General features: G+C 43.1%; 1 protein-coding gene across 2 annotated transcripts in view; it reads left to right on the top strand.

The window, feature by feature from the left end:
- Nucleotides 1-2,739: 2,739 nt before the first annotated feature.
- gls2a (glutaminase 2a (liver, mitochondrial)) overlaps nucleotides 2,740-27,596 on the top strand; it is a 42,123-nt gene continuing 17,266 nt past the window's right edge. Inside the window, exons 1-8 of one of the 2 annotated variants that reach the window (XM_080764641.1) lie at nucleotides 2,740-3,037; nucleotides 6,904-6,991; nucleotides 17,836-17,957; nucleotides 22,324-22,453; nucleotides 23,186-23,265; nucleotides 24,564-24,698; nucleotides 25,077-25,105; nucleotides 26,951-27,009. In XM_080764641.1, the coding sequence (XP_080620767.1) occupies nucleotides 2,892-3,037; nucleotides 6,904-6,991; nucleotides 17,836-17,957; nucleotides 22,324-22,453; nucleotides 23,186-23,265; nucleotides 24,564-24,698; nucleotides 25,077-25,105; nucleotides 26,951-27,009 (789 nt within the window). In that variant the 5' untranslated portion in view covers nucleotides 2,740-2,891. Of the gene's footprint in view, nucleotides 3,038-6,903; nucleotides 6,992-17,835; nucleotides 17,958-22,323; nucleotides 22,454-23,185; nucleotides 23,266-24,563; nucleotides 24,728-25,076; nucleotides 25,106-26,950; nucleotides 27,010-27,596 lie in introns of both variants that reach the window. The other variant, XM_080764640.1, reaches the window with a different exon arrangement.

Here is a 27,596-nt window from a genome sequence, read left to right as displayed (position 1 = left end):
TTGCCATCAAAATGTACTTACAGTACCAAAAGTAAAAGTATTCATAGTGCTGAAGGTCCCATTTCACAAGTACCCCCCCCCCCCTCTCTCATTAGCAGGCATTACGTCTGTGTGTTTTTTCAGAGGGTCTCAGGGGTCTGACATGACAACAGTCAAACCAGGGGGCCACAGGGACACTGTTCAGGGGTCCGACATGACAATAGTTAAACCAGGGGGCCACATGTCAGGGACACTGTTCAGGGGTCTGACATGACAACAGTCAAACCAGGGGGCCACAGGAACACTGATGCGCCAACCCACACCGCACACACAGACACTGTGAAACATGAGAATAATCACACCAAATTGCAGTGTAAGTGGGCATTACATAACACTACCTTTGTACACGGCTTAAAGCCACAAAAAAAATCGCAAGACTGAAAATGATGTTTTTGCAAATCTGCACTGATCTCATTAAATGACCCCTATGAAATCCTCAGGACTGACATCAGTCCCCATGCAGGACTGAGAACTTTAAGCCCTGCTTTTGTATTATGCACAGCTTAAAGTGGTTGAACCCACTGTCCCTAACTTTGCTGCTGGGGACCTGCTGGAACCTCCCGAGGGCCCCCGGGGGTCCCCGGACCCCACTTAGAGACCCCACTTATAGAGACTTCACTGATGACACCGACAGGACTTGAATGGCTACCATCTGTATGTTCAGAAACACGATATGGATGTGGACTGTGAGCCATGATGCCAGGATATACGTAGGTGAGTCGGGGTGCCGACATCCTTGACTATGTCCCTCGAAAGAATTTAAATTGCCGTAAAAAGGAAGACCCCACCCCACTCAGACACAATTACGGTATTAGCAGAGGGGCTACAAGACAGACATACTGAGAGATTTCTAAACGGACAAGCAAAGATTTGAGTTACAAAACGTTGGCTCGAGTCAGAAAGAGTGGAAGATTAAGTTAGAGTGATGGTTTTTTTTTTTAAAGTTGTTTTGTTAAAAGGTGAAATCTCTTCAATACTGATAGTAATCATTGCTATAGTGTTCGTTCAGTAACATCTGCTCCAGCTCTTTAATATACAGAAAATACATTTCCAGGTGGCTCACCAAATTCACCAGTCAGTATTATTATCGGCTTCAATTCCAATTTGGTCCGCTAATTTTTTTCATTTAATCACTTTCAATTTCACTTGTTTATCCTGATCTCTCTCTCTTGATGAAATTGATACCTCGACCTGAAAACATAGTATTTTCTGTTTACTAAAGAAACTGGAGAGATGTGGAGACTCCTGTTACTTTGTGCAAACACTCTATTTTACTTGAATGTCCTAATCACTTTAGAACAACTTTAGATCCTATTATAGTCACTGATTTTTGTGTGGTGCGTAAAATGTCACGTCACCTTGCATGTAACACCGATACAAACTGAACTGATACAATATCTGGCTTTCTGAGAAAGGAGAGGCATTATTTGTTTGGCAAACAGCAACTGAAATACAAGAAAGAGAATCACAGCCTCTTAATGCTAATGTTCTGGAGTGAGGACGCCCCCTTCCGGCCAGGCAGAAAGCACAGTCAGTGGACTTTTAATAACTGCATGGTGGACTGACTCACCACAAGATGTCGCTGTAGATCAGCTGTAGAGCTGGCAGCAGGTGGTGTCCAAAAGAATATCTTCTGTGCAAACTGCAATATCGTCTCCACCGACCCCCTGGGTGGGAAAGACGTTTAAAACACAAAACATGTTTGCTTATATGCATCTAGAGTAGAGTAGAGTTTTATTTATTTTGGTCATTATAACATATCAATACAGTGCTTTTATTATTTTTTGTGTAGGCTGAAGCCTAAGCTTACGTGCCTACCCTTCTAAAAAATAAATGGCTTGCATAGGTAAGATAATACAACAAAGCAAACAGAAGGGAGAAAAAAAACCAAGAAAACAAAACAAAAACAAACAAACATAACATAAAACAAAAACAAAGACAGACAGGACAATACAGTTAACAGAAACAAGACAAAAAAATGCTTACCCACTATAGTAATTATGTGATGTCTGGTGCAATTATAATTTCACCAGTAGCATTATTAGACCTACAGTAGCGTATTAGCATGCTGATAGCAGCTATTTTTGATAGTGACTAGTGAACCTCTGTTAACTGCTTACAGTAGGCTATATAGGCCAACTTGTGGCCTGTGGCTGTTCGGAAATACCCTACCCACAAGCACATATAGCTTTATAGATGTCACATGTGCTCTTTTTGAATAATATGTAGAGGAGGAGGGGCAATTTCATTTTAAACTGTGGAGGTTTTTGTAAAATATGTTTGGGGTCGGGGACTGTGTTGTTGCAACACTAACAGGGATAGGCCTAGCCCAAGATGTAGACTCTCGTAGAGTGTTTTCGATTCTGACGCGTAGAGAGCAGATTCTCGAGAAATACTTCTACGAGAATCTAAATATTAGGCTAGGATGGATATTAGGCTAGGATGTCACACAAACTAGGGTGAAACTGCATGGTTGAAGCTAATTAATGTAATGGCAATCGTATACGCAACAACATAACCTACCTGCATGGCCCCGACTGAGTCATCGATGATCCACTTTGTTTGTTTTGAATTGTCGGAGAATCAGAGATAGTATCATCAGCTTAACTGTCACTATATGAACTCAACTGTAACTGCATGCCAGCTCCTCCCCTAGAGACGAGCATGACAGGTGCTACAGTAGTAGACTATCTGAACGAAGAACGAGCAGGGAGTGGGAAGCCAGCTGACATACTCTGCTAAGTCCTCGAACAATTACAAGCAATAGGAGGTTCACTCACTTACTGACGTATAGTTTCAATTAATTATCGTTATTATTATAGTGTCGACTTTTACAGTCTTACTTTATTAAAATGCACTGTCTAAAAACTTTACGGTCGACCCACGCGGGGATTCGCCAGCTGGTGCAGAACACAGTGAAGTCCAGCGGCCGGACGCAGCAACCTGTTGCATCGCTGCTCTGCCAACACAGAGGCTTACATCAAATGGATGACGACAAGTAGGTTTAATACCTGGAGGCTGGGGATACTTTTCACTTAGACCTACAGTTTGATATAGTTGCTATCGGATATAGAAACCTATATCCATTTAAGTTTTTTGTGTCCTTAACGTCTTCCATAAATTAACCCCCTATTTGATCATAGCCTACTACAGCGACAGCCGTGTGTACACTCACAGAAAAGTGTCAAAAGTATAGGCGATCTACAAGCTCGGTGGATCTTCTACTTTTGTTGTTAAACATTGAAAGCTTTTTTTATTGTGATGATTTAGAGCTATGGGTGACCGCAGATGTCGGATCCCTCTTTGCGTGGGACAGTCCCTCCCTCGATCGTTTCCAAGACTTTTCAGGCGTCCCACAAATTGAGACCCTGTCCCACATTATTGTGACTGGCAGGCATCAGTGTTCAAATGCCCTAATAGTTTAGTCCCCTAATAGTTGGCCTTCTGTTGTAAAGCTCTCTCATTGTCTCTTCCTGCAAGATGTGTTTTTAAGCCTGTTAAAATAGCATAAAAATAAAGCATGATTTTAAAACAAAATGTGAGACACCAGAGGAGTTTATAAATGATAGCCAATATGCCTATGGTCAAATATGACATCAAGGCATTTAATAGCAATTACTCAAGTAGTAAGTTGCTAGTCCGGTACTCCAGTATCGCTTGTGTGGGACAAGTGGGATGGGGGGACGGGGACGTACGGGGTCCCCCCATCCCACTTGTCCCACACGAGCCATACTTCTGTCCCTCAAATGAACAGTTTTACTTCAGTCACTCAAATGAAAAACCCTGTTTTTCAACATTGTTCAGGCCAAGGAGTGAAATAGTGTTCTGGGTCAGATTTTACGGGGCCAGTTTTGAATTGCAGCCGTCCGTAGGTGCCCTTTGAGCACGGTTTCAAGGGATACGCATGTCTTAATGACTGTTGGTAGGTGTTCCACATTTTGGTGGCACATAGGAGCGAAAATAATTTTGCCCTTTGTGGGGACTGGGTTGCACTCCCTCTGGTGTTGTGGGTGTGGACTTTGTTGACATTAAGGAAGTATCTACAGGTACATGGGTAATTGGGTATCTTGGTGGTGCATCGAATCTTGTGGACCAGACCCATTGCAAGATGCTGTACTCTGTCGTTGACCCTAAGCCATTCCAGCCTCTCAAAGTGGGCAGGGGTGAGGTGGGTTCGGGGGGTGAGGTGGGTTCGGGGGGTGAGGCCCAGTAGGAGCCTGACCAGTTTGTTTTGGGAAGTCTGGAGCCTTGTTTTAAGGGCCTTTGGAGGTGCTGTGGTACCAAGAGGTGCATGCATAGTCAAAGAAACCTTGTACCAGGGCTCTTGTTAGGGTCTTCAATGTGTTTTTGTTGACCAGTGAGGAGATCCTGTAAAGGAATCTTGTTCTTTGGTTGACTTTTTTGATTACGTTGGTGGCCATTTTATCACCGGAAAGATTAGCCTCCAGGATGAAACCTAGGTAGCTAATTTCATCTTTTCGTGTGATAATATTGTCACCCACTCTAACCAAGAAGCCATCTGCCTCGCTGAGATTACTATTTGATCCAAAGAGATTAATGGATTCAGTTTTTCCCAGGTGTAAAGATAGTTTGTTATCAGCGAGCGAGCCAGGTGCAGATTCTACCGAGTGTAGAGCTGAAGGCCTGTTCTAATTCCAATGTTGTCTGCATGCTCATCATTTCTTTGTGTCATCACTTGTTTATTGTGTAGGGCAGCAGGATACCGTTTCCTTCTGTGTGAGTTAATCTCTCTCCTGACTGGATGCAATTCTTAACCTGACCCGAAAATGTATATTCTCTTTACTTTACTAAAGAGCTGGATCGACAAGGAGACTCCTGATACTGAACAAACACTACTATAGCCTACACTTACATAGACTACCCACACACACACACACACACACACACACACACACACACACACACACACACACACACACAGTGACAGTTTTAGGAGGATGGGGTCACTGACCTTGGAGTCCTAGCTGGCATGAAGGTTGTTGCTTCAGTTCTTCCTTTCGGTTCTGGGGGCTTTGGGAGAGAGCTATAGGGGAAGAGAGAAAAGGGGGAGAGGAGGGAAGAGAGAGCTGAGGGGAAAGGGGGAGAGGAGTGGGAAGAGAGAGCTGAGGGGAAAGGGGGGAGACAAATTGGGGTGGGTGTGGTCATCCCAGAGAGGGATGCTGAAAGCCCTTCTCGGTTGTATGGATTGGCAGATTGACGTGTGTGTGGGATAGATCTGCTCCTTTTGATGCTGTTGACTTTGCATCCTGAAAAGTAACAGTTTTGGACATAATGGGCTGTATTTTGCGTGTCTTAAGTATACCAGGTCTTATTACCTAACTTGAGTAAACTAAAGACCTGGAGGCGTGGTCAATGCTCTTTGGCCACTCAGAATAGCCAAATGGCATTGATCACGCCTCCAGGTACTTAAGACACGCAAAATACAGCCCAATATGTCCAAAACTGTTACTAAAACCTCATATGAGGTTTCTTTATTGTCAAATAGGTTTTTATTGAGAACAGATTATGAATTGTTACACAAACATTATGATATGAGATACATTTTTCTTTTGTAGAAAACAAAAAAGGGAAAGAAAAACCAATACTGCTCAGTGACACCGCATACTATAGAATGAAATAGTAAGATGATATGAAATGCTCATGGAAAACATCTGAAAATAAAATGGCGTACAGTCAACCATATCAATGGTATCCTGTCTATTAATTGTTTCTACTCAAGTAATGGACAAGGGGCAGCCAAACCTTATCAAATTATCTCTCCCTGTTTCTCAGGAAATACCTTATTCTCTCAAGATGAAGTGTACTAAGTAATTTAATTTAGCCAATGCTTAAATGCAGGAGCCTCCTCCTTTTTCAGTTTTTTTGTTGTTGCTGTAATCAGACCATATGAGAAGAGTTGTTTCTGTGCTCTCGTCAACATATAGGCATGGAGTCTGACAAACCCAGAATAATTAGTACAGGATCGGGGTCAATATGAATATTCAAAATATCAGAGAGTGTGGACATATGAGGTTTCGATATACTCCTAGATAGGCCTACTATGTTTTATAATATCCATATGGTACAGACTGCTGCTAGTAGTATAATAAAATCTCTTTGAATACTGTATTTTATACCTTCCACCTAAGTGACATCACCTCCTCTGAATATTAGATGTTGGTAGCTACTAGCTACTAGTGAGTATCTCGCGAGCAGCTTTAAGCATTACCGATTGAAGCTGGGCGCTGACTCTTAGTGCTGACTTATGGCACATCCAATCATACATGTATACGTACTCTTTTCGTTTGCATTCCTGGCACCAGCAAACAAATCAATCTACGGTTTAATTAACCATGATCACTGAGGAAACACACCCTTTACATGAGTCCCGAGTGAGGCAAATCAATCAATGAAAGGACATTACTGAGTGCTTTCATTATACTGTTGTGGGCATTCTGTTTCCTTTATGGTTTCAATTAGAGAATGTCCCGATACTGATATCGGTATCGGAAAAGTATCGGATCGGCCCTTATTTGGTCATATCAGGTCATATCGGTATCTGCAAATATGCCAGTCTAACCACCGATCCGACACAGCTAGGGGTAAGGAGGGGTTGACACTATGGCAGGTAAATAAAATGTTGGGGCAATGTGTATGTGCCCAAACTGAAAGTGCACATTTGAGTGAGGAGTCTGCTGTAAACACAACACGAGATATATAGCTAGATAGCTATAAACACCCGGTCGGTGGACTTATATCCAAGTTATGAGACAGCGTTTAAGAGAGGTTCACGGTTCACGCACACACATACACACACGCACGCCGTGACTTGACGTTTGTTATATTTGTGTTGTGCCTTTACAGAAATACGCTGATATGTGGCGTCGAGGACCTGCTCTTCTACACCATCACAGAAGGAAAGGAGATGATCCCTCTGTCCCAGTTCATCACAGTGAGTCACCTCCATGTTCCCTCCATGTTCCCTCTGTCCCAGTTCATCACACTGAGTCACCTCCATGCCTGCTGGAGCACCCTGTCCCACCCTGTCACAGTTCATCACACTGAGTCACCTCCATGTTCATGTGCAGTCACTTCCATGTTCCTCCATTTCATCACAGTGAGTCACCTCCATGCCTGCTGGAGCACCCAGTCGGCTCTGTAGACACACTCACTGTATCCAAACACTAGCTTACAGCCTGCTGGAGCACCCTAGTGGCTCTCTAGACACACACTCACTGTACCCAAACACTAGCTTACAGCCTGCTGGAGCACCCTAGTGGCTCTCTAGACACACACTCACTGTACCCAAACACTAGCTCTGTAGACACACACTCACTGTACCCAAACACTAGCTCTGTAGACACACACTCACTGTACCCAAACACTAGCTTACATAAGTATCATTGCTGTCAGGTGTCCAAAAGCATTACTTATCAGGAAATTGGGGGAACGGTGTGAACGACACCCGTTTTCCAATTTGTAGCTGTTGGGACAAAATCTTTGAGTTTTTCCTTAAATTAACGCCCTACTTGATCGTACTACATTTGTGTGACACATGGAGGCTACTTTTGTGTGACACTGTGTATAGTATGGCAGCCATAGGCCATACATTTATGAAATAGCATAAAAAGTTGAAATATATAATATATACAGTATACAAGGTTTCTGCCTAACACACCGATATATATACAAAACATACAATGTTCCGCATTGCTGGTTCCTGCTGGTTGAACGTTTAAACACAAGCGCCTAGTGTTGTACGCATGACACCTCATGGGATCTGTGGCATCACCACCAGCACCGCACATTTGGGTCACTCATGTAACTGCACTAATATAGTGAAGGCAACAGGGTTATTCAACCATTAACCTTTTGCATAAAAGCGTTCACACTAGGAGGCCTTAAAAAAAAGGCACTGCCCTTTTCATACATCAAAGCACTATGTCACTTTTTTATAGTAAGTAGTAGTAAGTAGCCTTGCCGAGCCATGGGGCCCAAAGCCTATCTCCTGTTTCTGTAGCGTGATGTACAAGTAGCTTGATGTACAAGTACACGTACACCCCGTGGACATGACGCTAGTATGTCGCAGGGACTTATACCCCTAATCCAACCCTTGATGCTTGAGTCTTTGGTATGACCCGGCCGGGGATCGAACCCCGACCTCCCAGTCTCAGGGCGGACACTCTAACCACAAGGCCACTGAGCTGGTCAGTATGGTAGAGTATAGCCTATGTTAATACAATATATTGAGGTGGTTGTATTTCGTCTCGCTGATCCCTATAGACACAGGATCTATCATGCTCTATTAGCTTAATGGTAAACATTATGACAGTTTCCCATTTCTTTACACAAAAGGTCTATTTATAGACCCGACTACCACCTGAGTAGCACCTGAACATCCCCCCTCCTCTTCTGCCCACCAAAACACAATATTAACCCATTGAGAGCTGAGGCCCATTCTACAAATGCCTTCTAAACTGTTTTCTCAAAATGTCAGTGATTCTCAAACCTTTTCATGTCAATAAAAGGAGCCCCAAAATGATATGACCCCCCATCTATAAAAAGTATTGTATTCATATTAATAAAATACTTATTATTTTCAAAGACGTGCGCACATTTTCACGATTTTCGAAAATAGCAGATCTAAAAGTGTGCTGTACTGTGTGAGCTTGTATATACAGTGCTATTTTTGAATAGCCAAAGCATAAAACAATGGTTAACGGTATATCGGTTATGATCTAAAATGACACTGACGCTTTCCCGGGTTTTAACGAGTTAAACCTATTATTACCTAACTACATTGCATTCATTCATTCATGAGTATCATTTCATAAAGACAGCTGGTCTGTTAATATACTGCAATGAATAAATAAGTGAGTTGGTGTCCAGCAGTGAGACTCCAGGTGACTCAAGGGCAAGCAGTCGTTTCCCTCCCAGGGAGCAGAGCTGACAGGTGGGGGAGGAGGTTTATAAAAATTTGATATATTTCAGGTATATTTGTTATGCACTCATCATGCTGCAGGAGGATGCTAAACGCACACCAGTCTTGCAGGTAGTGGTGCCAGCTCACGGCAGAAACATCTAAAGAGTTATGTCTTAAAAAGACAAAAGAGTGGCCGCACGTACACACTGATAGCCAAAGTGCCGATTATTTATTTGGATGAACGTTGGTTTCTATTCTACTCTGCATCCTAATAAATAATCTGCACTTTGGCTATCAGTGTGTGTGGCCTTTTTATTCCATTCTGAACGGGAACCCCTTTTGGTGTCAGCATCATGTTATGCTTTAGCTATTGAAAAATAGCAGATCTACAAGCTCATAGCGCGCCACCGAGTGGCGCGCTACGAGCTTGTAGGTCTGCTTATTTTTGAAAAATCGAAGAAAGACTGACATTTTTAGAATCTGATCTCAGGTCAGAATGGGTTCATCAGACCAGTGTGTGTCCAGTGGAAACCTCGTTATGAATCTGATCTCAGGTCAGAATGGGTTAAGACATAACTCTTTAGATGTACTTATCATGGACGGTTGCAGACAGCATTTCTCCTTCAAAAAAGGTGGTTAGTTCATACTAGAAACGATCTACAAGCTCGACACCATCGTGTTTGGAATCCCCATTGATGATGACATCGGTAGCAATGGTAGGCACTATGTAGCTCTGGTCCATAGCTCTAATGCGTTTCATTTAGAGCTGTGTTACTCTCAACTTTCCACCGCTCGCATAAATACAGACCAGCCTCTACTCTTTAGCGTAAATAAAAAGAACGTTTTTGCTACTGACCAAAACAAAGGCGAGTTGTGTCATTAGAAAGCCTACTTTCCTTATAGTGGACGCACTCTGAGCCCCCCACCCCCCCCCCCCACCACACGTATAAACTGTACTTTTTGGCCAAAAGGGGATTTTGTTTCCACCGGGAAAAAAATACTGTTAGTTACTCCGCTGCGCCTTCTACCGATATTGCCCAGAGAACTGAGAATATTTTTCCTCCGGTGAAAAAAAATCCCTTTCTGCCCAAAAAGTACAGTTTATACGTGTGGTGGGGGGGGGGGGCTCAGAGTGCGTCCACTAAGGAAAGTAGGCTTTCTAATGACACAACTAGCCTTTGTTTTGGTGAGTAGCAAAAACGTTCTTTTTATTTACGCTAAAGAGTAGAGGCTGGTCTGCATTCATGCGAGCGGCAGAAGTTGAGAGTAACACAGCTCTAAATGAAACGCATTAGAGCTATGGACCAGAGCTAGGCACTATGTAGGTTTCTAAACTGTCCATCACAGCCCACCAAAGAGGTGCACAGGGTGAGTAGAGACAGACAGGAGCCTATCTCCTGTTTCTGTAGAGTGAGGCGGCTTGATGCATGTACCAGGACACCTCCTATACTGTACTGTACTGTATGTCACAGGGACTTCCTAATCTATAACCTTTGATAACAGGCACTTAGCACAGAGGCTTTGGGTCTCGTTTTTATAGCCTTTGGTATGGCCCGACCCGACCTCCCGCAGTCTCCGGGGCGTACACTCTAACCACACGGCCACTGGAAATGGGTCAAGTTCTCCTGAATAGCAAAATTAGCAGATCACATTGCACGTTCTTCTTGTATCTGCTGGTAAAATCTGCAATTTCCTTTGCTATTTTTTAAAGATTAATATTTGAATACGTTTGCACATACAAACAACACATCTGTCAGGTGGAAACCTCATTATGTCCAAAACTGTTACTTTTCAGGATTCAAATAAATTCAAATAAAACAGCAGAAGTAGCAGATCTACTAGTCTAGGAAAATTGGCCTCAGATCCTGTGCAGCAGGGGCGTGGCCCAGTGCGTTGCGTTTCAAATGAAATGCGAATCAAAGACAGGGGCGGGTTCCACATGGAGTGGGCGCTACATCTAAATAAGACGGAAGGGAAACAATTGCTCCTTGAGCGGTGGTGGCCTACTACAATTCAATTTGGAATTGGATTCCCTTCGGACTATTTTCATGGTATGCACAGTGCCTCAGACCGGAAAGGGGAGTGTCCGCTCAGATTCTGAGTGCAACGTACTTCCCTCACAGGGATACGTTCCTTTTTTACCAGAAGTTCCTTTTTTCTCGCCCGCCTAGTGGCGAAAAATAAAACTTCTGGGAACTCAGATTACAGATCTACTAGCTCGAAACACGCCAATTCGCATCACGTTTTGAGCTGGCAGATCTGCTACTTTTGATGCTTTGGTGTGACGCTGCAGTATGATCAAGTTGGGTTAAATCAGAGCCATCGAATAGAAGAGTTACGACATTGAGGGGGCGGAAACGGAGTGCTCGAGCTCTGTTCTAATGCAGCCTGAACTGAGACAAGCTGGAGTTGGAAATACATTGTTTTCAACGAGGGCGGCGCAAATAAGAGCTATTTTAAGCATGTGTGCAAACATGACAACTGTTTTAAAGTATTGTACAGTAACAACTACAGTCTCTTTAATGTTTATGTTGTACTATTTTTCACTACAAAACAATCTAAAATAAAGGGATTTAAGATCATTAAAGCTGGGCTGTTGCCTGAGTCCAAGGCATTTCTGCCTACTCCCGGTCCAGGACTTCTCCCAGTTGGTTGTCCCCATTCTCAATAGAAGTCTATGTAGGAGAGCCTCCATTGGACTGAAGCCCCATGAAGTGAACGCAGTTTGTGTAACTCTGTCTATATCTAAGGCTCTGGGTTAAATTACGGAAACCAATTTACAGGAAAAACACCAAAAGTTGAAATATGGAAAATGAGGTTTCTGCCCGACAGCAACGGTCAAGTTCTCCTGAATAGCAAAATTAGCAGATCACATTGCACGCTCTTCTTGTGTCTGCTTGTAAATCTGCAATTTACTTTGCTATTTTTATACCCAAAACATGGATGCCAGGGTTTAAGCGTGTTGAATCATGCCAGGGTTTAAGCGTGTTGAATGAACACGGATGCCAGGGTTTAAGCGTGTTGAATGCCAGGGTTTAAGCGTGTTGAATGCCAGGGTTTAAGTGTGTTGAATGCCAGGGTTTAAGCGTGTTGAATGCCAGGGTTTAAGCGTGTTGAATGAACACGGGTGCCAGGGTTTAAGCGTGTTGAATTCCAGGGTTTAAGCGTGTTGAATGAACACGGGTGCCAGGGTTTAAGCGTGTTGAATGGGCAGGGTTTAAGCGTGTTGAATGAACACGGGTGCCAGGGTTTAAGCGTGTTGAATGGGCAGGGTTTAAGCGTGTTGAATGCCAGGGTTTAAGCGTGTTGAATGCCAGGGTTTAAGAGTGTTGAATGCCAGGGTTTAAGCGTGTTGAATGCCAGGGTTTAAGAGTGTTGAATGCCAGGGTTTAAGCGTGTTGAATGCCAGGGTTTAAGAGTGTTGAATGCCAGGGTTTAAGAGTGTTGAATGCCAGGGTTTAAGCGTGTTGAATGCCAGGGTTTAAGCGTGTTGAATGAACACGGATGCCAGGGTTTAAGCGTGTTGAATGCCAGGTTTTAAGCGTGTTGAATGCCAGGGTTTAAGCGTGTTGAATGCCAGGGTTTAAGCGTGTTGAATGCCAGGGTTTAAGCGTGTTGAATGGGCACGTGTATTTCTCTCAGCAGCACGTTCAGCCAAGGCCAACAGAACCCATAGTCTAAAGGTTCATTCAGCTACTGTGCCACGGCTGCTTAGATTAAGCCTTTTAGATCCAGGGTGTTTAGATGATAGATCCAGTTTGTATTTGTATACATTTTACACATACTGTAACATGTTCATCCTGCAACATAACACTCAGATAATACTTTATTTAAACGTTACTTATATAAAGCAAAAAACAAATCCTCAACTCGCACGTACATTAGATAGATGCGAGTCTGGAGGAATCAAGCAGGCTGGACTGTCCGACTGAGAGCCTCATTCCAATTCCTCACATTCCTGCCTGCTCTCTCTCCTCCTGCATGTCATGTCATGTCATGTTGCATATTAGATGCTGTATTTCTCATAATATGAGAGAGAACACGCCCACAGGACCTCCTAGCTGTGAGGCGACAGCTCTATACCAACATCTTTCTTAACCACTAAGCGAAGGAATTCCATATGACTCAGGGGAGATATTAGACGTTTTAGGTCATCGGGCTGAGGTTTTCAGCCGCTCTGCTACAACAAGACCCTTGAACACAACACACCCTTGCTTGCAATGCACAGGGGGTCTGCAATCTGCCTGCTGTGCCATGATTAACACCTTTTACATGCACACTCAAATTAACACAGCAGCACAGCAGGGCTGTGCTGACTGCTGAGAGACTGACTGCTGTTTCAACATACTGTGATAGCCTACTTAACAGACAGTACTGCAGTAAAGTAACTTGAACTAGAACAACCAGGGGGTCCCTGAGGCAGTTCCAGGGGGTCCCTAGCTAAATTAATTATAGCAGAAAAATCACACCCGTGTGAAGTGAGGGACACTCTTATCATCTTGCAACATCTATTAATCTATTAATAATTAAAGTCTAACTCATGTTGCTATGATTAGGTGATGTAATGATGATGTGAAACAAACAGTGTCAAAACAAACATAAAATTATCTTTATTTGTTAATGGCATTTATTAATGTTTGTGTTAGGGACAAGATGACGTACATTTTCCCTTCATTGTCAATGGCGTTTTTAAAACAAACATTGACCTAAAAGCAAACATTAAATCTGTATATAGGAGGGGCTAGCTGTTTTGATCTGACATTTTTTTATATTTTGGGAGAATCTTTGGGAAGCATTGTGCAAGAGATCTTCTCTTGTGGAGTCCATGGAACAACACCCTCCATTCACAGCCCATTCATGACACAGGAAGGTCCCATGATTGTATAATTACACAGTGGTAAATTCACCAATATTGCACATTACATTTGTCTGTTAAAACTGTTTTAAAACAACGTATCACTGATGTAATGTTATGAGCACCTTTCTGTCAAACTCAACTCAGTGACAGACTAGTGACAGACTAGTGACAGACTAGTGACAGACCAGTGACTGACAGACTAGTGACAGACCAGTGACTGACAGACTAGTGACAGACTAGTGACAGACTATAGTAACAGACCAGTGACTGACAGACTAGTGACAGACTAGTGACAGACTAGTGACAGACTATAGTAACAGACCAGTGACTGACAGACTAGTGACAGACTAGTGACTGACAGACTAGTTACAGACTAGTGACAGACTAGTGACAGACTAGTGACAGACTAGTCATGCTTTTGTTTGTGTTCCAATATGCGTCTGGAAGCATGTACTCATTGTTAATCACTCAACATGTTCCTACCACCTGTTTTCTAAACGGCACATATGCAGCACGTGGAGAGATTTACGTGTGCTGGCAGACTTATGAGCACAAACAAATCATCTCTGCCACTGAGTTTACAGACAGCTCATAACACAACAGTGGCTGTTTTGTTATGTAATCCATCCGAGCATGTATTGTATGTAATCTATCCGAGCGTTACGTACAGGTGCGACTTTCTTGAATTTACCCTAAAATATGGGCAATAAAATGATTGTGATGCTATATCTTCTCACTCCTTTTCGGATATGCTTAGATTTCTTTCTTTTTTTTAATTTTCCTTTTATTTCTTCTTGCTGCTATTTTTATATTTTATTTATATTTTATATTTTATTTAAATTGTTTTTCCTTGTGAAATGCAAGGAATTGTTTCTGTTTTATTGGCATATTCGAAATAAACATGACAAACAAATATTAACACATTTTGCTGCGGACCCCCGGTATACCCCCATCATGTCTTCATACGATCAGACAAGATGATGACTGAGCTGTCAAAGAAAGCTTGGGTGTTGCAACTTAAATGCAGACAGAATCTATAAGTTTCTTGAAGCTAGCATGTGAACTAAAAAGTGAGCACTTCTTGCACCATTCTTGTTGTGTTCTGACATGTCTCAGCGCTATAGGGGGCCTCATGTGGGGCTCAGATGCCCCTGGAGATACTAACTAGTCCCACTCCAGTGAATAATGACCATCTTGTGACTCTGGCAACTCAGCTATTTTCATAGGGAGGTATATATCTAGGCCACAGGGGTGGGTGGGTGGGTGTGTGTGTGTGTGTGTGTGTGTGTGTGTGTGTGTGTGTGTACCCTTTGATTTGTCATATTTTAGTCTACTAAATCTACAGTTGATTTTGTTGACTAAAATCAAATGTATTTTGGCAGGCATTGATGTTGTTGTAGAGTTGTAGACAGTGGAAGATTTTACACTTGGTAGCATGCTGAAAATAGCATGTCTTGCAGCGCATGTAGATTAGAATGTAGATCAACTATACACCCAAGCAAACATTAAATTGTCTCTTAGTTCTACTGGATCTCTTCTCCACTATAGTAGCTCCTTAACATTTTAGTCTAATTTTATTTGTTGAAGAAATTGACAATATATTTAGTCTTAGATTTAGTCAGCATGGCTTAGTTTTAATTTAGTTTGTCATTTAAAAAAAAGCTATAGTAGTCACTGACTATTTTCCGTCAGAGTTTTGGTTGACGAAATGAACACTGTTGATGATAAATATCGTATTGTGTCTTATGTTACGGAAATGCAAGGAATCCTGCCTCGTAATAACAGAGACAGTGCTTCATTGTGGAAGGAGCTGATTTGACAACAGCTCACTGGAACTTAGAATATCTGTGACCATGAGGTTATAGGATTCATTCCATGGCCGAGTCGGAAACATACCAAAGATTATAAAAATGATACCCAATGCCTCCTTGGCATTGGCACTCAGCATCAAGGGTTGGATAGATATGTCCCTGGGACATAATACTAGTGTCATGTGGGCAGGGGGTTTACTTGTACATCATGTCCAGGCTGTGTAATCTAGTACTCTTGTAAAAATAAGAATCAACTTTGTCATACTGCAGGTTTCGAATTTCTTTTCTGTGCTCAGAAGAAAAAGAGAGGGAGGTGGGGGCGCCCGGTGGCCTAGTCTAGTGGTCCAGGTGCATGCCAGCATAGGCTCTGGCCTGACGTTGCGTTGCGTTGCGTTGCGTGTTCGAGTCCTGTTCATGACGACCTTTGCTGCATATTATTGTCTCTCCCCTTCTCTCAATCAATCAATCTTCACTTGAAACTATCAATAAAAGCAGAAAAGCCCAAAACAAATCTTTAAAAAAGGGGAGGGAGGGAAAGGAGAATATAGGAAAGGAAAGTGTTAAAAAAACCCCACATAAAATATATAATAAATAATCAAATAACGATGAATGAATGTCAGGTATACAACTACAAAGATATGTAAATGCCATGTACGTAAAACTAAGATATTACTGTATGAGCAGTACATGTCAAAGACACATGACATACTAGCGTCATGTCCAGGGAGTGTACTTTGTACTATACGAGCTGCCTCTCATGCTACGGAAACGAGAGACGTCACGCTATCTTCTGTCCAGGCCTACTGTATGGCTCTGTTACGTCGCTTCCTGAGGCTACTTACTTATTTAGTTACATCATAATGGAGTGTTTAGTGTTCTCAGTGTGTCCAGTGGCACAGTGACATACATATCGCAGTGCATTTCAGAAAGCAAACATTCATTCACCGCCACTGTGTTAAGCATGAGCTCACTCACTTATCGCTTATTAGAGTAAAGCCTTTGAAAAGAACTAACAGGCCTAGTGTGGAGCCGGCTCTCCTGGAATAGAAACTGTCCCATAACTTAACTGATAACTTACAGCCGTAGGCTCATCACACCCCCCCCGAGGATGCACACGGAACGATACAGACTTTCTTTCATGCCAATTAACTGCTATCAGACTATATACGATGCGAATGCATAAGAACTGCCTCCCCCCAAATGGCATAATTATGGTCTCTGGTGGTACTGCAGGTCTTGTGTGGTTATGTCCATTTGGGTCTGTTTTGTGTTCTTCTGTCTGTCCAGTAGTTTTTAGCTTTTATGTGTCACATTATGCTTGTTGTAACGCTTCAATTTCCCCTCGGGGATTAATAAAGTATATCTCATCTCATCAGCATCAGCACAGCAGGCTGGCTTATACACTCCAGGTTAACAGTAACTTACAGTAACTTACACTGACTATTGAATGAGGCATATTCTGTCACGGTGCGACTGTGATTTGCAAAAACAAAACATTTTGAGTCTTGGGATTTGTTTTGGCTTTAAGCCCTGCTATCTATGAAAAAAGTTTAATCTGCAACACAGTTTGATTACATCATGTAGGCCTAGTGTGTGTAAACATGGCCTCAACACGGATTCTCCTGGAGGTTTAATTAAACATGCCAAAAATCTGATCTTGAATATAGGGGACACAGTAGCACATTCCACACCAAGCCAACATGGGACACAAAGCAAAAGGTGTCACAGAATGTCACCAAATGGGCCATTAGATACCGGGCCCAGAAACAGAAAAGAAACATAGGACAGGGACACCTTGAAATATAAATATTAAGTAGATGAGCCTGGGGGATTTTCTTATTTAAAAAGGGAAAACAGTAAAAACCCAAAACAACAAAACTTAAACTCAGGAATAAACTGGAGAAAAATCTAAGAATGGTTTAGATCAGGCTTCCCTCGGACACATGGCGAATGCACTCATTCCTTAAGTGCATTGTGCTTACACATGTTGCGACCGGTCGCAACATGTTACACCCACAATGCACTGAAGTCCTTCAGCGCCCCCCCCCAACTCAGAAGGGGCCCCACTACCTCAAATACCTTCTAGTCATGTCTGACCTTGTTTGTTAACTGTGTTTGTGTGTGTGTGTGTGTGTGTGTGTGTGTGTGTGTGTGTGTGTGTGTGTGTGTGTGTAAACATGGCCTCGCTCTCACCCTCTCCGCAGGCTTTGAAAAAGACGGGTCTGTCGCCCTCCGATCCCCGCCTGCGTCACACCATCCAGCAGATGCGCCAGTCGACACGTGACAGCTCTGGACCAGTCATCATCGACCACGAGCTCTTCAGGAAGTAAGAGAGAACTTTACTTTGTTTGTTGTTCAATCTGCACACTGCTCTCTCTCGCTCAACAGACAGACAGACAGACAGACAGACAGACAGACACGTTCTGGTGAGGTGAGCACCCAAAAGCAGGACAGCCAGGCAGGTGGTGATCAAACCCATGGTGGCAGCGTAGCATTGGTTCGACCTCCCGTTAGATCGACCATTACTAACCATATCTCTAACCCTAACCCTAACCCTAACCGCAAGCACGGGAGCAACGCCTAAACCTAACCGCAAGCACGGCCCTAACCCTAACCCTAACCCTAACCGCAAGCACGGGAGCAACGCCTAAACCTAACCGCAAGCACGGCCCTAACCCTAACCCTAACCGCAAGCACGGGAGCAACGCCTAAACCTAACCGCAAGCACGGGAGCAACGCGGTCGAACTAACGGGAGGTCGAACCTTAGGGCAGCCCCCCCCATGGTTGGGTGTTTTTTGGGTGGGAACCCCTTTTGGTTTTAGCATTATGCTTTAGCTATTGAAAAATAGCAGATCTACAAGCTCGAACGGCTGACACGGAAACATAGCTTTTTCAGAAAACTGTCAGGATGTAGAAGACATTTTTAGAATCTGATCTCAGGTCAGAATGGGTTAATAAAGGTGAACAGAGACAGATAACTCAAACTAACATGATGAACTGACACCAAACAATGACTCGACAACAAAGGACTGACTGGAGAAACAAGACTAATATACACATGAGGGCTGATTATACTCATGAGAAACACCTGGGGAAGACAACAAGAACCAAAACAACTAGAACAAGAACATAGAAATACAACATCTAGATGGGCAAAGTCTGTGACCGTGACACAGACACACACACAGACAGACAGACAGACAGACAGACAGACAGACAGACAGACAGACAGACAGACAGACAGACACACATTAACTAAATCCAGTTGATTCATTCTGCCACCATTCTGCCACCCTGGCACAACGGTGGCATCAACTGGACTGAAGCCCCCCCCCAGAGTTGGCTTCAGCATGGCGTGAGCGCTGCTTCTTCCGAAAGCCCACGTGAAACCTTCAGAGGGCTAAGCCTCTGAAGGTTTCGCGTGTGTGAGTGAGCCGGGAGGTTAGGCAAGGTTAAGGGGTATATGTTGTCGGTTGTGCACGCTCAGCCAGAGTGTGTGTGTATGTCCGTGCATGCGTGTGCGTGTGCGTATGTGCGCGTGTATACGTGCTCGTGCGTGCATGCGTGCGTGAGTTATTTCAGCCAGATGAGGATTGACAGAGGCAGCAGTTTTATGGCGGACAGCTGCTGCTACAGCCAGAATGCATGTATGCACAGAAGGTTGGCTGCGTGTGGGTGCCCGGGGGACAGGTGGCACTCAGGTTTGGACTTATATTAAACCACTCGGCTTATCGACTTGCATCAACAAGTGGCTCCCTAGTGGTGGTAATGGTCAAACACGGGTTAATGAATACACTTCTGGGTTACTGGGTTACTCCGCTGACCTCTCGTCCCGTTACTAGGTGACATGGTCATTCTGTCCACTCTGCCGCTGAACCTTTGTAATGTTGCTGTAGTCGGCCAACTTTGTGTTTTAGTTTTTTGGGTAAATTAATGCCCTACTACTGTCTTACGTCATCACACAAAAGCATCAAAAGTAACAGATCCACTACTCTTTAATGTAGATCTGCTAATGTTATGCAAAATACACACAGTTTTTAGATACAGTAAGTTAGAGTTCTGTCTAAGACGAGACCTAAACCTATAACTCTAACTTACATACAGTAACATCCAGCATTTTTACCATTGTTGTAAAACAAATTCATATATGTTTAGTGTAATAGTTTCCGCCTACTTTGATTATTATTTCATTAGAATGTTTTGCACAATTTGCACAATGTCCCAACTAACAACATTTCACTGCTGCAAATCAAACCGTCTTGATTCTTTGACTCTCCTCAGAATGGAAACCTTCAACCTTCTGTTGAAGTTAAAAGTGGATAGTTGAAAGAGGTCAGTCAGGGCAACTGACATGCAGCACATCAGCTACTATGGAACAATTTTGAATCCCAAAATAGTGATGATGATAGTGATAGTTAAAGCTGATCATCCAAAAACTCGGGCAAACCGATGTATCGGACTGTCTCTACTCTGCATGCTCTTATACGTAGTAGCTCACTTATGTTCTTAAATTCGTTCTTGTGTTCTTAAATTCGTTAGGACGGTGAAACAGTTTTCCCTTTGCAAAGTAGAATGCTCAAGAGATCTCTATAAATATCTATGTACAGTATACCTTAGAGAAAACTAACTCAATTTACTTGTTTTCTTTTGTTTTGCGAAAAAATAAATTAATAAGACAACCTCTCTCCACAATTCCCAGAAGTCACACTCGCATCACCTTTGGTTAGTGAGTAGTTGTGAGCTATGCCCAGCTGGGTCAGAATGTGAAGTTGCCACAGCTATATTTAATACTTAGGACATTGGAAAGGAATTCTTGAAGAGGTTGAGGCGAAACAAATATATACGATATCGTCACGTATATATATATATAACTATATATCGTTGTTGTCTGGCAGAAACCTAGTATTTCCACATTCCACATTTATTTCCCTCCTTTGCCGTAGGCATAGAAGAATGTCACACAGAAGTAGCAGGAATAGCTCACAATGCGTCTCTTTGTGGCACATTGTATGCTTGTAGAGAAGCTATTTTCAATATTTCTGAAACATTGTGAAAGTGAAAGTATAGCTAAGTCTGCCTGTGGGTTTTATATATTGAATACATTGAACCCTTGCAGGGTATTAGCAAGAGCTTCTGACTATAAAATAGCTACATTGGCTCTATTGGAATGCGGCTTCGTATTTTAAGATAAAGGTTTACAACATGAAACACTCAGAGGTGAGAAGTGATAATATTTAGTGTGTTAGTTTTATAGACTACACACAGATAAGAGGCCAGTCTGGTCATACAGTAGGACCAGGCTGTACTCTGAACAATAAATGTGTGTGCCCGGGATATCTTGTTTCCATAATATTGGGATTGCCAGAACATACAGGTATCATACATCATACATGTGAGACAAAGGCTGAACGAGATAAGAAGATCTTATCTAGTGGTGGCTCACACAACGTTCACTAAAATAATAATAATGTAATGTTTTAGTGCAAGTGAAGGGTGGGTTTACTTTCTTCACATATTATGTGAAGAAAGTAAACCCACCCTTCGCTTTCATCTAAGTTTGCAGTCGTGTAAATAATTCCTACTGTAACTCTATTTGGTTGAAGCCTATCCAGCTACTGCTATACAGTAGTTGCTTAGCAGAAATATAAATACAAAAATAGCAGCATCAACTTTATTTTGTCGTGTGTTTACAGGTTTAAAGAAGTGGGTGGAATTATTTGTTGGTGCAATATATTTTCTTGAATGGAAATGCCACACGCCTTCCTTTCACAACTTTTTCTAGGTGTGGTTACAGACTCAATTGTGAAAGAGGCGTGAAGACTACTGTAGCACTGACATGTGCATTCTCTGGGGTTGGGTTCTATCCAAATATGACACATGTGACTGTCATTTTTTTGCATTCCAAGATTGTGGAAGAGTTGTTTGATTCGTAAAGGGAGGTGATAGAACTACAAATTGACATCATTCAGAACTTCTGATGGTCACTGAACTTTGTCTCAGAGTCAGAACTCATGCACCCCCCAGTCAAGATGCCCCGACTCTCCCAAAGCCTGTCTGAACCCGGAAGTGTCACGGTAGCAGAATGACTGAACCCAAATGCAGAGGAAAGTTCAACATAATAGATTTATTAAAGGTAAACAAGGTCAAGCTTACAACAAAGTGTTAGCTGTAGCTGCAAGCACAAAAATCAGGAATGCAATGCAAAACTCTTTCAAAAAGCAGAATGCTATAAACAAGAGAGTCAAAAAGGCAAACCTTACAAAATGCACCAAGAAGCAAAACCTTCGGAAGAGCTAAGCAAGGAACAAGAATCATCGAGGAGGAAGAGCTCAGGGTCAACACTGTACCGGACAGAGTGTTATGTTCTGACAGTTTGTTGATCCAGAGAATACAATAGTTGGGGATTAGATTCATGTTGTCACCAATGAAGTCACCTGTCTCTATATATTGTGTATTGTTTATTACGGATCCCCGTTAGTCGTCACTACAGTGAAGACTGCTCTTCCTCATACAATCACATTAAAACACAACACACTGTAATTTTGCCGTTACATATAGTTAAAATAAAACAAACTATGTAATGGCAAAATTACATTGTATTATGTTTTAATTTGATTGTATGAGATCACACACTCACTCACAGTATAGTAATTGTGGCCTAAAAACGTTCCATTGTGTCTCCTATACGTAGGTGTGTGGGTGACAACATCATGCTGCTGACCAAGGCCTTCAGAAAGAAGTTCATCATCCCAGAGTTCCAGAACTTCAGCCAGAGCATCAACCAGATGTACAGCAGTGCAAAGCAGAAGAAAGAAGGCCAGGTGAGTGCTCACCACTACTGTATACTGTAGATTTTAACCCATTCTGACCTGAGATCAGATTCATACGAGGTTTCCACGGGACACACACTGGTCTGATTAACCCATTCTGACCTGAGATCAGATTCTAAAAGTGTCAGTCGTTCTTCGATTTTTCAAAAAATAGCAGACCTACAAGCTCGTAGCGCGCCACTCGGTGGCGCGCTATGAGCTTGTAGATCTGCTATTTTTCAATAGCTAAAGCATAACATGATGCTAACACCAGAATGGGTTAAGATGATGGTTTATCATCTGGAAAACACTATAGGACTATTATATCCACCTATTTGTGTGGCATGTTATTATAAAAAGAACGTCTGAAAATGTCAACATAAAAAAAAAAGGTTGATCTATGTTTAGCTTGTCGTTCAGTTATTTCCCCAAGTCGCTGGCACTACACAGGACACTATTATGTTATGCTTTAGCTATTGAAAAATAGCAGATCTACAAGCTCGTAGCGCGCCACTCGGTGGCGCGCTACGAGCTTGTAGATCTGCTATTTTTGAAAAATCGAAGAACGACTGACATAGAAACATAGCTTTTTCAGAAAACTGTCGGGATGTAGAAGACATTTTTAGAATCTGATCTCAGGTCAGAATGGGTTAAGCGCTGTATTCGATCACATTACAGTATATGTTCCTTGAGTAGTGCCATAAAGGTCATCATGTGTGCTGTGGGTCTCGTGTCTTTCTGTAGGTAGCAGATTACATTCCTCAGCTGGCTAAATTCAGCCCTGACCTGTGGGGGGTGTCGTTATGCACCGTGGACGCTCAGAGGTAACACTTCTTACTTATATACACACCTTTATTGAAAGGATAAGCCCCTTGAGATGTCACATCTCATTTTAGAGGGGCTCCTCAACACAGATACATTGTACAATACAGTTCACAAAACAATACAACAGTACAACCATATACAGACAGGACAAAACAAAAGCTCTCCCAAAGATAGCTCAACACCCCACCCCACTGTTTCAACCCTAAATAGCAGAGTTCACAGGCCACATGTCCACACACAGCCACATGTCCACACACAGCCACATGTCCACACACAGCCACATGTCCCCACACAGCCACATGTCCACACACAGCCACATGTCCCCACACAGCCACATGTCCACACACAGCCACATGTCCCCACACAGCCACATGTCCACACACAGCCACATGTCCCCACACAGCCACATGTCCACACACAGCCACATGTCCCCACACAGCCACATGTCCACACACAGCCACATGTGCACACACTACATGTCTATACATGTACAGTAGGTCGTTCCAAATGGACCCTTACAGGCCTGTAACTCAGAGAAACTTGCGGGTCCATTTGTACACTCTCAGATTTATGGAATTTGAGAACTACAGTACCAGTATTGTAGACGTGAAGTCCACATATACAGTAGGCACATACCATTCTCTGACAGTATGATAAACCGGTTCTGGATTGATGGAACCGGTTCCCAGCCCTATGTCAGTCACAGCCAGGAGGATCAAATGTTGACATTGTTGAGCAGCTCTCTCTCTCTTTCAGTTTTCTTTCGCATCCAGGGCACTCTGCCCAAGAATGCACTGAAATGCTCCAGTATCTTTACCATAGAGGTGCATCGTGGCAGAAAGGCACTGGCAATCAAAACAACTACAATAAAAGGCTTTCTGTGCAACCTTGTGATACTTTTGAAGTTGTTCACCGTTTCCTTAAAGGACGACTTATTATCTTATAATCTTATTTTATGGTTCGGGTTGGGGATAGCGTACAGTACACCGCTATCCCCAACCCGAATCATAAAATAAGAAAGGGTTACAAATTAACCCCATGGGACATTAGTTGAACTGGGCAATAAGAACATAAATCCACCTTAAGGGTCCTAAGAAAACAGCTTACAAAGAACATGCAACTTGGGTGCTGGGGGAAGCCTCTCCCAAAGTCATCCTGTAACAATCCTCTCTGCTCTCCATGTGGTATTAATATTAATATTATTATTATTATTATTATGTGTTGTGGTGGTTGCAGACATTCTGTCATCCTGTAACAATCCTCTCTGCTCTCCATGTGGTGGTTGTGGTGGTTGCAGACATTCTGTGGGCGACACCAGGATCCCGTTCTGTCTGCAGTCGTGTGTGAAGCCTCTGGAGTACGCCATCGCGGTGCACGACCACGGCACCGATCTGGTGCACCAGTACGTTGGCAAGGAGCCCAGTGGACTGAGGTTCAACAAGCTGTCCCTGGATGAGGAGGGTGAGTCAGTGGACTGAGGTTCAATAGGCTGTCCCTGGATGAGGAGGGTGAGTCAGTGGACTGAGGTTCAACAAGCTGTCCCTGGATGAGGAGGGTGAGTCAGTGGACTGAGGTTCAATAAGCTGTCCCTGGATGAGGAGGGTGAGTCAGTGGACTGAGGTTCAACAAGCTGTCCCTGGATGAGGAGGGTGAGTCAGTGGACTGAGGTTCAACAAGCTGTCCCTGGATGAGGAGGGTGAGTCAGTGGACTGAGGTTCAATAAGCTGTCCCTGGATGAGGAGGGTGAGTCAGTGGACTGAGGTTCAACAAGCTGTCCCTGGATGAGGAGGGTGAGTCAGTGGACTATGAGGTTCAATAAGCTGTCTCTGGATGAGGAGGGTGAGTGGACTGACGGCCAAGCTACACCAGGCAATTTTGCGCGCGTGCGTATGCGTTTACTGCGCGCGTAAAAAAAGTAGACTCAATTGTTCATAAGTAGACTACATTTTTCATAGTTTGTCCAAAGTCAAAGTCATTTCAAGGTCAGAGGGGTAATGTGAGGCAGTGTTTGAGAGTGTAGTAGTTATGGGGGGGGGGGGGGGGAAGTGTGTGTTTGAGTGAATCAGGTCCTACATTGTGTTCATCATCATCATTCATGGGGTTTCATGGTATAAAGGGAAAAACCTGGCCTCACTGACTGAGACAACAGTGCTGTGCTTTATGCTACTAGGGTGTGGTGATGATGGCTGATTCCAAACTGGTGTGACTGAGTGAGTGAGTGATCGGTGTGATGAGCTGTGAACTGATGCAGATGGTACCGTGACCATACAAATACAGACGTACAATTATGAACCCGGGTTACAGTACTTCAGCAGTGTTGGGGGAGGGGGAGGGGGGGTGGGCACTGGGGAGTGGTGGCCATTCACTTCCCTGCCTGTGCCCGGGGATCAAACCCGGAACTTTTCGGGAGGGGGACAGAGAGACAGAGACAGGGACATATACAGAGACAGGGAGGGACAGAGACAGACAAACAGGGACAACCTGGCCATTACTAGGAACCTAAACTCCCTGATAGATGGTCAGCGCTGGGCAAGCTGATAATAACACAGCCGCATATGAAAGCACCTTATCAGCTTGTATAAGAATATAACATACAATATATACAGTATGTGTAGTATATAGTATATAGGTGTGGCAAACCCTCTAATTACCCTGTTGCACAACAGCCAGTCCAGTCGGGGACAATAATGTACAGCCCAAGGTGTTATTAATCTTGTCTGTACAGTTAATGATTGTGTTCCCAGATTGAGAAATGTTGTTTTCCATTGTTTGCACTACTGATTATAGATGCTACTATAGTGCAAGGAATGAACTACAGTAACCACTTCACACCCTATAGGCCTACTTGAATGACCAGGGTTCAATTCTAGATCCACGTGACTAGTCTATACCAAACCTCCTTGGCTAAGAATAGCAACAATTGTGTTGGCCTTGTGGTTAGAGTGTCCGCCCTGAGACTGGGAGGTAGGGGTTCGATCCCCGGCCGGGTCATACCAAAGACTGTAAAAATGGGACCCAGTGCCTCCCTGCTTGACACTCAGCATCAAGGGTTGGATTGGGGGTATAAGTCCCTGCGACATACTAGTGTCATACTAGCGTCATGTCCAGGGGGTGTACTTGTACATCAAGCTGCCTCACGCTATAGAAACAGGAGATAGGCTCCTGCCCCTATATGGGCCTCATGGCTCGGCAAGGCTACTTACAGTACTTACTACTTACTTCACAACGCAATGTGTTGTTGTGAGCTTGTAGATCGGATATTTTTGAGGATACTTGGCCGAATATGAATAGCCCAGAATATGGACTCCTGTGTTCTTCAAATGACCAACATAGAGCAAGAGGCATCAGATTACTAGGGTTAGTACAGCATACAGTATATCGGGTGCTATTCCACATTAATTTGACCTATCTTTGTTATTCCATATTCACCAGTGGAACAAACATGCATCCATGCATTGAGTCCAGTGTTCCCAGCAAGCAAATTAACAAAATGTACAATGCCTAATAATGGCCAATAAGTGCATATCATAAGTTATGTCTTGCCAAGTCATAACCTAGTACCTAGCATAGTACATTATGGTACGCATTCATGCAATGTAAATCACAAAATGATGTAATTTGTTATTCATGTTATGACTACATGCGGAGGCATTTAATCAGAGATTACATCTCATCTTTCTGCAGACAAACCACACAACCCCATGGTGAATGCTGGAGCCATAGTCGTCACGTCTCTCATAAAGGTAAAAATCACCAAAACATTCTTCAAGATTATATTTTAAATAGTTTATCTAGTTTACAAGCAAGGTAAGATACAGTGATACATGAAAACAAAACATGTGTATACTTTTCATTACTTAAGACCATTTTCGAAGCATTACATTTTTGAGTGGTGCAACCACTCAAAGGCACAGCAATGTCCGTGTCCGCCTATGTGTTCACCTATGTGTTGGTTAATGAGCACGTATAATGAGTACCAGTAGGGGCACTATTGTGCCAGAACAGAGAGAGGGATAGTGCTGCACTGTTGCCCGCTAATGAGAGAGAGAGAGGTGGGTTTAACATTTTGGAAAAATGAGTGACACAGTGCTTCAAAGAAAAGGAAAAGGAAAGCAACAGCAACCTAATCCAATCCCAGGGACAAAACCCTGTCTCTCCGCACCTCAGAGGAGCCTCAGGCCTATAGGCAGAAAAATACTTTTCACACTTATCTCAATAAACATGTTTTATAATAATTTAAAAAAAAAAGTGCATCTCTGAGAACTCAACAATACAAATAGTTAAAACGTCATGATTAAAGGCTTGTATTGCCCCGTGCCCGGTGAACTGT

This window comes from Protomyctophum bolini, assembly GCF_963924005.1.
Source record: "Protomyctophum bolini genome assembly, chromosome: 5".
Lineage (NCBI taxonomy): Eukaryota > Metazoa > Chordata > Actinopteri > Myctophiformes > Myctophidae > Protomyctophum > Protomyctophum bolini.
Note: the sequence above shows the minus strand (reverse complement) of the source record. Positions and strands in the feature narration are given on the sequence as shown.